The sequence below is a fragment of the Strix uralensis genome, chromosome Z (genome assembly GCF_047716275.1).
Source record: "Strix uralensis isolate ZFMK-TIS-50842 chromosome Z, bStrUra1, whole genome shotgun sequence".
In the NCBI taxonomy this organism is placed as follows: Eukaryota; Metazoa; Chordata; class Aves; order Strigiformes; family Strigidae; genus Strix; species Strix uralensis.
Genome location: NC_134012.1, coordinates 78,361,946 through 78,378,402, shown reverse-complemented (window position 1 = coordinate 78,378,402; position 16,457 = coordinate 78,361,946). Strand labels below are relative to the sequence as shown.

At 37.2% G+C, this 16,457-nt stretch overlaps 1 protein-coding gene across 3 annotated transcripts in view; it reads right to left on the bottom strand.

Annotated features, from left to right (window-relative positions):
- The window catches only part of LOC141937377 (transducin-like enhancer protein 1), an 85,309-nt gene that overhangs the window by 28,136 nt on the left and 40,716 nt on the right, over positions 1 to 16,457 (bottom strand). For 2 of the 3 annotated variants that reach the window (XM_074854909.1, XM_074854911.1), the window contains exons 7-10: positions 13,635 to 13,839; positions 12,870 to 12,886; positions 4,529 to 4,645; positions 1,417 to 1,470 (exon numbers count right to left, since the gene is read on the bottom strand). In XM_074854909.1, coding sequence (XP_074711010.1) covers positions 1,417 to 1,470; positions 4,529 to 4,645; positions 12,870 to 12,886; positions 13,635 to 13,839 — 393 coding nt within the window. The remainder of the gene's footprint in view (positions 1 to 1,416; positions 1,471 to 4,528; positions 4,646 to 12,869; positions 12,887 to 13,634; positions 13,840 to 16,457) is intronic. The other variant, XM_074854912.1, reaches the window with a different exon arrangement.

The following is a 16,457-nucleotide window of genomic DNA, read 5'->3' as shown; positions in this document are numbered from 1 at the left end:
GTTCAAAGAACAAGACATTTGTTATCTCTATAGAAAAAAAGCTGAAGACCCTTCATCAATTTAGAGACGCTAAGTAAGTTCATATAGTAAGCAATCTGGTTTTATTTTACACTACATGTAACCATAAACCATTTCCAAGCATAGAGCTTGCAATCTAAGAACACTGAAGTACAAACTAAGGCAAGCATGCACAACATGTGGTAAGAGCAAGAAAGACCAACAGTAACTGCAGTAAGTGTACAGCTTTTTCCATGTACACTCTCCACGTGCTGCTAGCGACAACAAACATTTCAATAATCTCTTTTAGGCCATACAAACCTTGCTCATCATTATCTTCAGAAGAGATAAAGACACATGCTTTATATGCCATAGTATCTGTCACTTCTTTCTAAATATCATCTGTAATTGCCTCACTACTTAAATCTACAGGAAAAACTGAGATCACCTCTCAGGTGATTATCTTTCTCTCTTCCAGAGGCACTCTCTGCATTTACTTTAACCTAAAATAGCCAGCCCAGCAAGCTACAATACCATCAGAGCTCTGCAGGTTCTCCATGCTCCTCTGGCTCATAATAGCAGCAGGGAGAAAGCAGTCCTCACAAGAGGACACTAAGTCTACTGACTAATTATTGAGCAGTGTCATTGTAAGTAGGGCTTCTAAAAGTTTTACTAAAATCCCTAGTTGGGTATGGATTTTTCTACTTGGCTGACATCATTTGGACACTTGGGAGCTGCTGAAGACACTTCTCTGTCAGCTTCTCATCCTTGTGCTTTCCACAGAGTAGAAGAACTTGCTACCATATTCAACCTTCCTAAATCTCTTTGTTCTGTGAAATAAAAGATGAAGAAAGCGGAAGGCCCATCCCTTCACCTTGATGCCACTGACAAATCTCTGTCCTGGAGAAAAAAAAATGGCTACAACCTCTGGAAAATTTTGTGAACTGACTGACCTAATTTTGACTTCAGCTGACTTCATTCTAAAAAACAAACATTTCTGAAAAATGTTGTCTTTAGCATAGGATGTTAAAATACTAGTAATTTTTAAGGTACCAAAAATGCTTTAATAATACTACTACTATTTAATACAAGGTTAGGCAATGTCTTCCATTTCATTTGAAGACAGTGATTTGAAAATCTCAGCCCTCTACCTGCATCTCACCACAACTCTCTCCACTACAGAGCAGCTGTGAAGCGTCAGAATGTAACCACAGAGGGAACAGAGCTGGACAAAGCAGCAGAAGGAAAAGCCACAACGGCAACCAGAGGAAGACACAGTAACTGCAGTACTAACAAAAAGGAGAAGTTGTGAATATTTTAACATATCCACACAGAGGATTCTTTCTCTTCTACCATCTAAATGCACTTTTCCTTTAACCTTTGGGCAAATGTCAAGACTACAAAAATGAAAAAAGTTACCTCATTGGATACATCTACAACCAAGTTATCGTCACTCTTGTCCCCATCACTGTCCTATTAAAAATAAATAAATATAGTGTTCATTTCAATTAGTACATTAAGAGCCCAGAGAGAAAGACTACGCATCTACTCAGACATTTTTTTGGTTTTCCTAAACAAAAAACAAGCAGCCTTTTATTATTAGCAACAGGGAAAACAAATGAAAACAGGAACACAGAAACCTTATTTCTGCTTCTATAATAAAACCCAGTAAGGTAGAAGTAGTTGAAAGGTGGTGGTCTCACCAGTGCAAGATGGTCCAAAACACCTTCGTATTACCATATAAACAGTGTTATCACCACTCCTAAAAGAGAAACTCATTCTGTTCATATGCTAATCTTATGTGTTAATCTTATGGAAATTACTGCTTGTGCATACCTAAAAAAACCAACACATCTCAGAAAACTGGAGCTTTTTGGCATTTGTTTGATGAATCGACTTCCTCAAAGTGATAGGACAATTTTCCTTCTTTTCCAGAAATGAAAGCTTTGAGCTGGAAAGTTCTGGGGAAGAAAAAGCTTCAGAAATGCCAAGGCATTTCAACATTTCTGCCTAACAAAACCAAAATACTTTGACATTCCTAAACGGAAATGTTTTGTTGTGGCTTGTCAAGCTGCATTTTGACTGTTTCACATAAATCTGTGTTCACCTGAGCTGCTTTAGCGCCTCACAATAGCTGTTACTCAAGTGCCTCCTGGCCCCTATCTCCAAAATGGGCTGGGATGCCACAGTAGACACATTCTATGACACACAGTGGTCTAGTGATTTGTGCAGTGCACCACCATGGTTCAATCCAGAAGGTGAGGCTTGACTCAAAACCAAAAACAAACAATCAAGTGAATGACAAAACTTAAAATTTTCATGTGGGCAAGTTTGACATTTCCAGTAATAATACTTTCAGTTAAAAAGTTTCTAGGCAAACAAATCAGACATACAAGATTGCTCAAACTGTCCCCCATCTCTTGCTTTCAAAGTGTCTGGGCTACCACACTTAACACTGGTTATTTCCTCTCACTTCAGGCCATAAATGTTTAAAAAAACCCAAAAAATCCCCAAGACCCCAACAGGTAGCTTCAACCTTTCGCTTCTGCTTTAGCAGCTGAATATTGCTCCAAGAAACACCGCAAGCATATTAAGGACCCAAGAGTGCCACTGAAGACAGAAATGGCGGTTCTATTTGCCACTCGGGAACCTGTCCAACCGAAGTATGCAAAAGGAGAAGGAACAGGAAAGCTTCAGCCCCAGTTAACTGCCACCTCTTGAAAAGTATGAAGCACCCAGAAGGCAAGAATAGGTTAGAAAATAGTTGAGCATGTGGGAGCACAGCAGGTGGGACGCTTGCTCACCAAATACCGCCCCTGAGGAGGGCAAAAATAGCCGCCAAGCAATGATTATGTGCACTCCATTCACTTTGTCATCTTGAGAAATAGAAATTTACTGGGACTATCAAAGGCATCTCCTATAGGTACTATTAACATCAGAAGACTCTTCTCACTAACAAATCTACAGGCTGAAACTATACAGGTCCTAATACGAAAATTAGTCAGAAGTCAAAAAAAGAAGAAAAAGAAGTTTTGCATCTTATTTCCAAAAGCAACAATTCCTACAGCTCATTTATCTCCTTTCTGACAAAAGCAGGACTACTTCCTTGTCCCTACAAGGGCCTCATCTAAAATAAGCTTCAAATCAGCAGCTCTGTGTTTGCAGAATCAGGGAACCTTTAAAAATAAAGATCTTCTTCCAGATTAGAATAAATATGGAACTTTCAAATATCCTTGCTTCGTTCAATTCTTTATTTTGATGCTGCCTTTATCTGTAAAATCCATTTCAAGCAAACAGCACCACACATTTAAAATGTGGATTAAAACAAACTGCTTCTACAGAGCAATAATATCCTTTTCCATTACTTTCCAGTAGAAATACAAGAAAAACAAGTTAAGCTTTTTCTTCTTTTTTAATATCAAATGTACGTTAAGAATGCTTAATCTTCAAATATTTAAAATGAAAAATGCCCATAGAATATCAAACCCTCAAAATTGAGGGAGTAACATGGTGAAGTTTGCCAAACCCTTCTGTAATCAAACCAAGATTATTAGAAAGTGGTGGAAATACAACTTGCAAAACTGTAACCACAATGTGAAGAAAGGGGAAAGTAACCCCATCTACTGTCAGTAGCTGCAGAGATATCCAATAGCTGCTCAGATATTCTGGGTCCAAGTGGAGAGAAATTACCCTACCAAATATTGAGGAAATTAAGTGGCATCTGATTTTCTCTTGGGTTTCAATAACCAGGAAGTAATTCGTGACTTGATTCATGTAAACCAGACAATTTGCCACATTACTGTTATGTCAAAGAATACCATCTTCTGTCATATTTATATTCTGCTTTTCAGTACTCTTTTACACCCGTCCTAGTCTCTAAGGCCTGTTCAAGTATCATCCTGTGATTTAGATGAGCATTTAGACTTGAAGTTGAAAGCTGTGTGAACCTTCTGAGGTTCACATATGCCACACCGTCATACTGAAGTGTCTTTTCAAAACCAAGCAACAAGCAAGCTAGTCAAAAATGCAGAACAAAGTGTGAACTTTTTATATTTCCATTTGCTTCCTGCTGAAACTGCTGTATCAACCAAAAGCCAACTTTAGTGAGTTGGTAGAGCCTCATAACACATGTAATTTGCAATGGTAATTATTACTCAACGTGGTAATAGCTTATACCAGAAAAAGGTACTAAACACCCCCAAACCAACAAAATCCTCCATTTCAAACAAACCTGCAGGCTTTAGAGCAGTCCAGAAAGGATCTCTTGCTCAAACTGAGAAATGTCCCAGAACACTTGTGAATCCCAGATGGCTACTCCTGGCTCATTATTCCCTGTTGAGGAGTACTGCTTAACAATAGCCCAAACAATTGAGTCACTGCTCTTCCCACAACATGAATAATGGTCTCTCTGGCACATATATTCATCAGCCATAGGAAACACATTGCCTTGTTCTTCACAGCTCTTTTACTCCTTATACAAGCACAGCATGTGCAAGTAAATTAATCATTTCTTTGACATGGATTTGCTTACATAATGGCTGGAATCCTTATCATCCACCTTTCTCTTTTTGATGTCATTGGTATATTCAGGGCCATTCCTGCGTTTATCTGTGCTTCTGAGACTGTCCGGGACCAACAGAGAATTACTCTGTAAAGACAAAAAACAAGGTCAATCAAAAATTCCTTTCAATATCTCACCATATATGTTTAAAAACTCAAATTTGATGTGATAGGTGCTTTAGAAATGTAATACCTACATAGCCTTTCATTCCATTTAATTCAACTCAAAGTCCTCCAGGCAAACATGTACAGCTTCATGCATTCTAAAGTTGGCTTTTCATTGTTCAACTTATCAAAAGTTTAGTTAACTTGTCGGTCACCACCTATTTAACTAATTAATTCAACTGAATTTATTGTTTAGGAGAAGCAGGCTTGCTGTTTATTCATGAGCAGGTAACAATTATTTTTTTTTTTAATACACAGATCCCATATAATAGAAGAGATTTACTAAATATCATCGGACTGCTCACTTCTAGATCATCATAAATAAATGAGGCTTTGGTACGTCTACACCTGCAGGCATGGATAGATATATGGCAACTTGCCTTTAACTCTTAAAATAACAAATATTTACCAAATAAGGTTATGCAGTAATCATTTGTTAGCTGTGGTAAACTCCAGTTGGATACCTTCAACAAAGGTATTGCAAACAAAGATCAAATATTTTTATTTCCAGCATAACATTCACTACTAGCGTGAAATTAAGGCTAAAGCGTTGTTTAATCAGGCTTGATCTGAAAAACTGAGGCCAACACACACACACAAAAGACAAAAGCAAAGACTAATCTTTTCCTCAAACTACATGGAATGCTTTCATTCATGCTAAGTTATGCTAAGTACAAACTGTTGACCCAAAAAGAAAGGCATTTTAGACATTTTTCAGTCACATGACAATTTGACATGCCTGCGATTCCCATCTCCATCTCCGTTCCAGCTAAAGCATTAAAACGTGTTACAATGAGTTCTTTTAAGTGCAGGATTAGCATATGCAAGAGGGCAATTTGTTCAGTGATGTGTTAATGCTGTGAACAATACTGAATGAGTTGAGAAAAAAAAAATCTCCTTTCACAAAGACCTGGTAAACCTAGTTCCCAAAAGCCAAGTACATGCTTACATAAATAAATATACGCTCACATAAATATGTAAGTAAACACGTATTTACACGCATACACGTACCTCAGGAGAGAAAAGCCTAATACCTACATATATACTAAGATATCTTAAGTGTAAGCCCTCAAAGAAAATACTGGTATCTACCCAAAAGCCAGAGATATTTACTCTTAATGTATCATGAACATATACTAACAGCCAGTGAACTGTGCACTGAGTGACTTCCCCTTTAGAACCTGAGGACACCATGGCAGTTTTACTCAGGCATTAATGTTTAGTCCCAAGGAGAAGGAAAACAAAACAAGGTACATAAGGCAATCTGAATCCTCTTTTTCCTGCTTCACAAGCTGCACTTTAAAGCCAACTCTAAGCTCTTTTATCCATGACTATTCAAGCTAAACAAATGCCAAGGGGCTTACATAAAGCATATAGGAGGTTCTAATGAAATTCAGTATAAAGAAGCTCAAAATAATGTCTTTACCGAAATGTTTTGCAGCTAAAAGGTGGGTTTGTTGGATCACTGAACTAACTGCCTTGACAAATACAGTCTGAATTTAACCCCTCATCTCCTCCCCGATGCACATAAATTCAGGGATTCACTAGTTTGAAAAACATTAAAACCCATCTTCAACATTTTAATATTGAATCCATCATGTCTGTAGCAGTAGCAACATCTTAAGCAGCAATCTGTTAATTCAAACTTGACCACAGATTTAAGTATTGCATATGTCTTAAGGAGGAAAGTCTTTTAGTTAAGATAACTTCCCTTAACAAAAATAATTTAAAAATAGATATTCTACTATTGAAGAGCTTAGAATAAAACAATGAAGGCAAAAGTAGTAAACTGAATAAACTCAGGTTTTCATTTTAAATTGCCAAAATTAAGGGGCAGCAGCTGGGAAAAATTTAGCAACCCTGCTATCTGAAGTTACTACACAGAAGTGTAGGGAACAGCTTGCAAATTTTGGCATCAAATATGTGTAGCTACAATGGCTGATGGTTTTTTCTGGTTTAAGTTAAAGTCTACCTAGACAATGCTGACAATATTCTGTACAGTTTTTCCTGCAGAATTTCAATACTGTGAAACATACCGAGGAACTCCTACATATACCTAGCTCTCACTGTGTCCTAAATGCCAAATGAATATTATTAGGTTTGATTTTTCCTCAAAAGACCCATGCCTTACTTATCACAAACATAATTGCAATAATAATCTACACTCCTCAAAAGCCTATTCTGCAAAACATCTCCCATATAGTCATTTCTACATGGCCTTTCTCTAGCTTACCACATTCATAAAGCACCGTTCTTTGGAATCAGAGCATTCACGCTAGAATCTGTTGTAGAGCAGCTTATTTCAGAGTAGATATACTGGCAGTTGCAAATAACATCGTGCTGTTACTCTGGCAAAATCTGTCAGTAGACTCAATAATTAGAAAGTTAGGGTTTTGCTTCCCTTAGGAGTACACTGAAGTTCTAACAATTGTGACTAAAATCAGGTAAATTATAACTTTCGATGAAAAAATAGCTTGCTGCTATAACTTACTACCACAATTCAAACCACCGATTCTGTAAGATTTCATTCAACAATATGAATCAATGTAAATAGAGCGTATCATAGATCCAGAACACTAAAAGTAACAAAGGAAATAAATGAAAATAAATTAAAAAATGAAACAAGAACTGGGAAAGAGATGATGATATAAGCCTTGAGCTATTGACATCTCTTGCCAATGTAATGTTAAGGTTCAGGAGAGTGAGAAAAGCCTACCAAAACCCACCTTTCCTCATTTCAGCTCTGGTAGAGTTTATATTTGCTATAAATTCACTATCAAGCATATGGCCAGCTAGAAGACAGCAGCAACTGCTTCACAATGATAAGAGTTCTCCTTATCTTCTCTTAAAAAAAAAAAAAAAAATCTGTTTAGCTCTTCTACCAGGCCTACTAACATCTGACTTATTTTCAAAAGTAGGACAGGCATTTTTATTTCAGCTATAATGTTTATATAGTTTTTCATAATGCCTCAGAAATTGATCTTCAACAATAATCCATTTGTACAAAAAATGGCAAAAAGATATATACATGCATAGTTCATTTCCTAAAGAGAAACTCCCTGACACTAATTTGTCTTAATTTCAGCAGACTAGATGCATAATTGAGGATAATCCTCGCTTTCATACTAGTTGAATTTATTAGGGATTACCAAAGCAACATCTGTAAATCATGAATCAGAACAAATGGTCAAAATCAATCTTACGTAAATGTTTTCTTTTTATTCCGATAATTCAAAATTTATTCACATGAATCCCTTTTTTTCAAATAAATCCTGAAAGAATTTAAAAAGCCTAACGTAGCACCACTTCCTGTCAGAGTTACCAGACTGCATAAGGGCTGTATAACAGGCAACTGGGGATCCTAAAGCAACATTGCTGCCAGCAAAAGTTAAACACTGAAACCACCAGCAGCAAACGTGAAATGAAAACCTAGTCACAATGCACAGAGAAAAGGCAGGTTCCCTATTAGGAATATAACGCACATTATTCAAATGCACTTTTTCGACTCTGTGCTGTTTCCCCATAGGAACTACTTCCAAACCACAAGCATGTGTGCCAGAGGTACAGGCTGAGAGCCCACAGTATCTCATTTAGCCCCAGCACGGACAACTCACTAGAACATACAGAACTGACAATTAACTTTATGCTGATCATTGCAGCAATTAAATAACAGAATTTACATCACATCTGTGCTCATGGTTCAACCACACCTGGTCCCAATTAAGATCTTCTCTAGTGCTGGGGTCCTCATCCCCCCCACGCCCCTTTCCCCAAAGACACACACACACTCTGTGCTTGGCCATTCACTGAGTCACTGTACATCCAAACCAACTGCACCCATCTGCCATTACAGCCAGTTATTACAACTGACAACTTGTGCTTGTCCATATCACCAGCCAGGACCGCTGTGTTTATTTAACCACTGCACCGGACTTGTGCTGCTGTACCACACACAAGTGCTATCTACAGATACCCATATGCAGAGAGGAACAAATGCAATCCCTTGCTGAGTGGGCAAAACAGGATCAAGTCTAACTCCTACAACCAAAACATCAGTTGCTCAGCAGTCCCACTGCTCACTGACAGGAATATAGTGGATGATGGAAGAGAGACTAGCCCTTAACCATCCCCCAGAAAGGCACATGAAGATTGCATACAAAGTTACGCAACTCAAGAATCATTAACTCCCACTTGTTGAATATGTTTCTTGCAAACACACATGTCAACAACCCAAAAGTTGACTTATAAAGTGAGTAGGCTTTGGTTTAAATTACTGGTGATGGAAAGCTACTGACTTCAACCTCTTTTCACCCACGATTTTAAGTTATAATTAGACTAGTATGTTCACATTAGGAACAAGCAAATCTAGAAGCCCAAACAGATCTGAATCACTCCACATTGATTCAATTGGGAGACACTAACAGAAACTAAGGCTTCTGTTGATTCCAGTATTTTCTAGCTAATTGTCAGAATCAGCGTATCCGTAAAAATTTAGACCAGACCACACCAATCCTCTCGTCCTTCGTCATCAGCATCACGTTGCTTTGCATCAGCTACAAACTAAACTGCAACACAGCTCTTCCATGTGAGCAACTCCTGCTGAGGCTAATTTGTGGTCTGCATCCAAAAAGACTCTAAGATTTGACTTATTTTTAAGTTGACAAGAGACAATAAAAATAAAAGATAACTGATTAAAGAAATTCAAGTTTTTCAATTACACCGGAAAATAATACTTTCTTCACAAAGGCCAAGAAGCATACCTATGCTACACTAAATAATGCCCTACATTTTCATGTAACTCCTTTTTGATTTCGCTCCCCATTTAAAAGAATTAAAACACAAAACAAAAACAGCTTGCATATATCAACCAAAAAGCAGCATTGAATTGCACGTGCCCCCTTCCTCCAAGACTGGAAAGGGAAGAATAGGACAGTGAGCTAAGAACACAGAATATTTTTCTGCTGTAACAAAAGAGCATTTGCTTTACAAAACAATAGCAACATTAATGCTTAACAACCAAGGAAAAAAAAAAAAAACAACCTTTAGGAGTACTTCCTAAGTCTTAGGAAACAAGCTCAATGTTTTTAATGAGGACAAAAGATAAAACACCAAGCTTAATGTAAATCCCAAGCACATAATTAAGTCAGATTTCACTGTCTACAAACTATTACTGATACAGTAGATGCTTCAGAACATTTGCATTTCTGTGCTGACCAAACAGGATACTAGAACAGTGGGAAAACAAGTGATAAATTAACACCTAAGATGAGTTTGAAAAACGTTGCCAGTATGTTCCCTAGATGTAGACATCAAAGTTCTTTTGTACTGATGTCTCCCAAAACATGCTTGAGTTGCAAAACTTGCTTACTTTGTCTGGCGTCATTACCTGCAGCCAGACTGTCACAATAGTAAGGATGCCTGCATTCCCACAATAACACGACCCACTTTTGGATGGTTAGAGCTACATCAGCCAAAACCCACCTGCCGTTAACCATGTAGTCATATAATTTATTTTTAACCAAATAATTTTAGCAGTTCATGTATGAAGTATACTATTATTATGAACTTAAATGTTATACATTTCACAAACATGTATTTACAAGAAATGACCTTTCATCTTATTTCCTGAAACTTTAAGTAGTATAAAAAAGAAAAATGTAGCCCTTGCCATTTAAATATAGCAAAAGTAGGTAAAATTGACATTGATTACAGTCAAGAATAATGAAATCACTACATCTTTATAATCTTCTTTATAAATACATGAATCACACTGCATTATGAAATATTTCTAAACTTATGATACATAAAAGCTTGTGACTGCTCATTTGTCCAAGGAGACTTTAAAAAAATAAAACCACATCTCATTTACAAATTAACATGCTCAATTAATATGCCACAATATGCTTTAACTCAAAGTTATGTCAGAAAACGTCAACTTAAAACCAAATAAACACGCACTAAATTTTAGTATTTCAAACTTGCACATGTAGAACTGCCAAGTTCTACTGATGATACTGGAAGGTCACACCAGACATATTTGATAGAAATCATGCTGTAGAAGTGTATCATGGCTAATTTAGGTCACTAAGAGATAGCATGGGTTTTGGATGATGAAAGCAAGCCTTTATCAGGATTTCTGGCAGCACCACTGCACTTAAAATGTTAGTCTGAAAATCAAACTGATCTTATCTTGGTGACCCAAATATTATAAAGTAATTTGCAAAATAAAAGCCTACTGCTCAGTTGGACCTGCTGGTATGCCTTGTGTGCTTGTAACCAATTTTATATTATCCTTAAAAATATATTTTAAATTAAAAAGAAATCCATTAAAAACACAAGAGAATTAATTAGAGGAGTTCAAAGAGAAAATCATTCCCAGCTGATCATTTTAACCGCAGATTTAAACTGGACTATCACTTGAATTATGATTCTTTCCTTGAAGATACCATTTACTGTTAAGCCAAGGTTCTAATGCAACAGTGTATATAAACAGTTTTAAGTTCAAGTTCACCTGCATTCAGCTACCAAAGTTCATTTTAATTATGAAGTACTATTCTCCACTGGGACCAAAAAGAAACTATGGCCATCATAGTGTAGTAACCTGAACTCAATATATCCATACAGCAAAGTTCTTCTATGAAATACAGCCTCAAGATTGTTTAAAGGTTAGTGGTAAACCCAGCATAAAAAAGCCTACCTACAGATAATAACCAAGCAATCATGAGTTACACATATGGAGACAGAAGTAACTTCAGCGACAATTTTGTGTACTTTAATTAAATAAAATTGACACATATAGTCAACTAAACAAGTAATATCGCAAATCTCCCACAAAACAAAAGGCTCATTTTATTTTTGACAGCTGTCTTTCCATAGGCAAGAACTATTTGCAGATACAGGATGAATTCAGAGTTGAAATTCACAACACTTGAAGCATCTGATTTTAAACTCAAAAACCCTTTAGCAACGTACGTGATGGACAGGGCAGGAGAGGAGGGGAAGACAGCAAAGACAGGGAACATAACCAACGCAAAACAGAAACCCATCACTGCACCGGTGCATGCACAGGGAAACAGACACACACCGCAAGCCTCCTTGCTTAACTCCTAACAGAAGTTGTTGAGAATCCTGCACGTGACTAACCACTCAAAGAAATATGTCCCACTCAATGAAATATATCCTTAATAAGTCTGAGGCTTCAGGAAAACCCAGCTTAAAATTATTTCCACCGTTATCCTGCCATTAATAATGTTAAGAAAGCTGAAATGAATGCTTCTTGCTTAGTAACCTAGAAACAAAAAAGACTTCCACAAAAGATATGCAGTTTCCAGTAAATAATTGTGAAGCCCTAGTATAAAAAACCCCAGTAAAATACAGAAGTTTAGTACCCTAAAGATAACTGTCAGACAACTTTTCCTAATTCTTGTCTTTTCTAATTGAGAAAAAGAAGCAAAATAGAGCCCAAATTCACTTATGACATCAACAAGCAGAATTTGCTTTGTTACTTGAAATTACATGAACGTAGCACATCTCCAGCAAATTAATAGACCAGTATCACTCAAAACACAACAGTATAAAAAGCTGTAACAAAATAGTTCTTTGGCTGTTTTCAGATAAGATTGTCTTAGACCAATCCTATTACAGCTTACGTCTAAAGGGAAAAAAAGTATTGATATGGAAGTTATACCTGAAGCACAAATTAAGCAGTACAGACATTAGTACGGCTTAAACAGATTCAGTTGAAGAAACTCCTAGGGCCTAACACCATCATGACACATGAATTTTAAATTTCTCACCTGTTCTGCAACTAATTCCTAAAAATCCTACAGGAAAAATTTTAACTCTGGATTATAATGTTATACTTCTAAGTTGCAGTCAACGTTTGAATTGCAGCTTTCCTCCCACCCCCAATAAGCAAACTAAAGTTAAAGCTTCCTCAAAATCATTCTGCTCAGAAACAAACCTGATTCACACAGTCCTCCAAACAGGTAACTTGGTGTTCTGCATAAACCAAGAAGTATCTTAACAGAAAAACACATGCCCCCAATATCATGAAACTGACTACAAGGAAGATGAAACAAACAGTGCAATGTCTGATTATTACATTATGTAGAAGTGGAAATATTAGCAGGAATTCTGGTACTTACTGTGCCTGGCTCTCTGTCTGCTCCCGCAGTAACCAAGAAACGCACAGACATGCCCGTTCAGACACAGAGACAAGAACAGAAATAAAAAAGGGGGGAAAAAAATTAGAACACAAACCACGAACAGTTTTAAAATGGCTTTTATTTATATAAGTCATTGCACATTCCTAATACAGTGATTTCCTGAAAATTACAGTATTTTGTAAACATGATTTACAGTTTAACCATACACAAAGCCTAGTTTTATTTCATGACAGAATAAATTATTTTCTTTTCAAAAATTAGTCAAGTGCAATTTTGCCCAGTATTTAAGTAATTGAGTACTAGAATTTAAGCCTATGAAACTAAAGTAACAGATGCAATTATCTCAATCTTTTGTTTGAACACATTCACTTTAAACTTTAACCTCTTGTTCCCCCTACCTTCCCACCCACCCATTTAACAACATTACTTTCTTTGAAAAAATTACCCATTATGCAGTTTAACAGTTTTCCACAATATGGTGCAGGCCACTGGTGTTACAACTAAGCATTTACCAGATGTCAAAATGCCCTGCAAACTGCAGAGCAGGTGACACCTAGCGATCCCCTTTTAAAATACTGAAAAATTCCAAGTTGAATTTTGCTTCAGTGGTATATATGCAGACATTTTTAAGTTTGCCAACAGTTTTTTCTCATTCTATATAACTTTAATTCTTTAGAGATGCACGTAATTTGCAGCAATGAGCAAATTTGACAATGTCCTAATCAGGCCTGCCATGCCTCTCACCTCTGTGGTGTTCTGCATCGTGGTGCTTCTTGTCATCTTTTACTGCCAAGTGAGACTGCCCACCCAAAGCACTAGAAAGGGCAAGAAGGCCAGCACTGCTTCCGAGAGGAGGGATTCCTGGAGGCTGAAGTCCTGATGGATGTGGTGTTAGAGGCACTGGAGGTCCATGGCCATGGGAGAGATGTTGAGCCTGCAACTGCTGCTGCTGTTGCCAGCAGTATCGTCATCCCCAGAAGAACAACGCATAGCACATATTTTGGGAAGGAGAAGGGAGAAGTTTGGTTAATTATTGAGAATCAACAGTGGACTTTTTCATTTGTTTGTTTTAAATCTAGCCTCTCCTCTTTGTCCCACCACACTAGACATACTGCATTATATCATGCTGTCTGTGGACAGATCTGCTCATGTCCCATAAACCAGAAAAGGCCAGCTGCATACTCTTCTGCAGCCTGAGGAATAGGTTCAACTGCTGTAGGTTGTTTTGGGCAGCTACTGCCTGCCACAGCACCACCAGTGACAAAAAAACAGCAGCAGCAGGAGGCCTGAATATCTTTCCCTTTCTATAGGGAGTATCACTGCTCTGGGAAAAAAAACAAGTTTCACTGGCAAGACTGATTTAAACACATACACCTCTCTTTCCCTGGTTTCTATTTTGAATACTAAAAAACCTAGAAGACACTGCTCGATTTGATACTTAGTGTAGATAAATTTATATTTTATTCTAGCCAAAGTTTGGGGAAAAAAAATTATTCATGAACTAACACCATGTTTAGGAACCTACTTTGAGCTTAAAATCCAGGTATTCCAGATAGCATCAATAAGGTCATGGAATTCTCAATAAAAAAAAAATGGTGTTAATGAATTAAAATACCTCCATCTGTTTCAAAAGCAGCATGCAAGATCAATATCATAATGAGTGGACATATAACTCTCTGACCAGTCTGCTAAAATAACCTGTAAGCAAGTTTAGAAACAGAGTCCTTACAATGGAATGACTTCCCCATAGTTTAAATATTAAGATATTTTCTAGTTAAAGCTCTTATGGTTTTATAAATATTTTCCAAGTTCAACTAACCATTTAACTTATCCAAAAAGCTCAGCATAGATTTATTTAGAAAATTTAGCTTCAAAACTATCTCTAGTTTAGTCATAGCTCCCCTTTAGTCTGCTACAGGTAAACAGATCTTCTGCCTCTTTCCTGCTTTCTTGAGCCTGGGCATATGAAGAGAAGACAGAACAAACCTCTCCACCTTGGCCACGCTCCACCATCCCTCCGCTGAAGGTAGATACCACGAGAAAAGCTAGAGTACCACCCAATTCATGCGATCAAAGAGAAAACAGATAAGCAAATGTCTGAACAGGATGAGCTCAGCTAGACATGAGCATTTGACCTGGTGAATGTTAGCGGTCCTGTAAGAACAGGCAAAATTGTACTGATGACAGCTACTGAAATCATATCTAGACTGTAGCTCACAAGATTTCACAAGTCACTCCAAAATAACTCAAAATAATCAAAAAATATTTTATCTGCTTCCTTAGACCCCAAGACTTTTCACAACAAACTGTCAATAGTACCTGCATAGTATCTACTGGCATATGAATGACTTAATTTATTACTATTTAGGTAACTACTACAACCCTACACTTTTATTTTGCATAACCCCATCCCAAGACATGCCTTGAGCTGTTTATAAATTTATGTAGACACAAGTAACTGACAGAAGAACTCTGGACTGGGCCTGATAATCTCACTTTTCTGCTGTCCCAACTGCAATATAGCCATCATTTACTTATTTTTCCATATACAAGACAAATGTTAAAATTTACCATAATCACTTTAGTCAATTCTATAAAGCCACAAGTTTACCAAATGTTTCTCATACCATGTATCAGGAATTTCTTTTCACGTGCTGCATAAAAAGTCTTGTAGTCTTCACTGTAATACGTACATCTGATCACTGTCCTTGCCAATTTTTCAATACATTTAAAAAGCAAGCTAGTGTTCTTATTCTTCTATTTTAATGTGTTTACAGCAATCCAAAAGGTAACATTTGGAAGGAAGTATTAAGAATTATTTTTGCTTGAAGTAGTTAAAGAAGTAGGCCACCTTCCACAAAATCAAGCAGCTATTGCTAGTGAAACTTCAATTAACTGAAGAAGCATCAGTAAAAAGCACTGTAAAGTCTGACAGAACTGCAACATTTTTGGGTTTTTTTGGTTTGGTTTGGTTTTTTGATCCAGCCTCTAAAGAACAAGAGGACATCTCTCAGATTTTATCAATACTTTAGTAGTTTCCACCATGTTTCCTCAAATCAGGAGATAACCTGATGTTTTGGCAGGCTCTCTCAGAGTCGGTACCTTAGTCATTCCGTTCCTTGTTGACCACTTAAACCAGATCAGTCATCTGCACTCTAGCCATGAGACAACATGCATCAGCAGTACTGTACCGCATTCATGGCATTGGTCCTACTTGTCCCCAGCTGCACTATCACACTGGATTACCTAGTTGTGTGCAATTGGCTAAGAACAAAAAGTGATTTGTCCCTTCCGAATTTGTGGAGAAAAGTCTCCCTTCTCCAACAGTGAGCTCAAATTAACTTCTTTTGCAGTGTGGGCATGGGAAGGTCAAAACAGAGAAATTAAGCTAAATTGCTTCCATTCTTGTCTCCCTATCCCTTCAGAAAGCATGTGAAGATTCCCTTTATTCATGCCTCTCTTGCTTGGTTTAATTAGCAAACAAGTTAACCCACATGATTTCAGGAAGCATAGCTTAACATCTTTAGAAATCACAGTGTTAGGGGACACGTTACCTACAATTTCCCT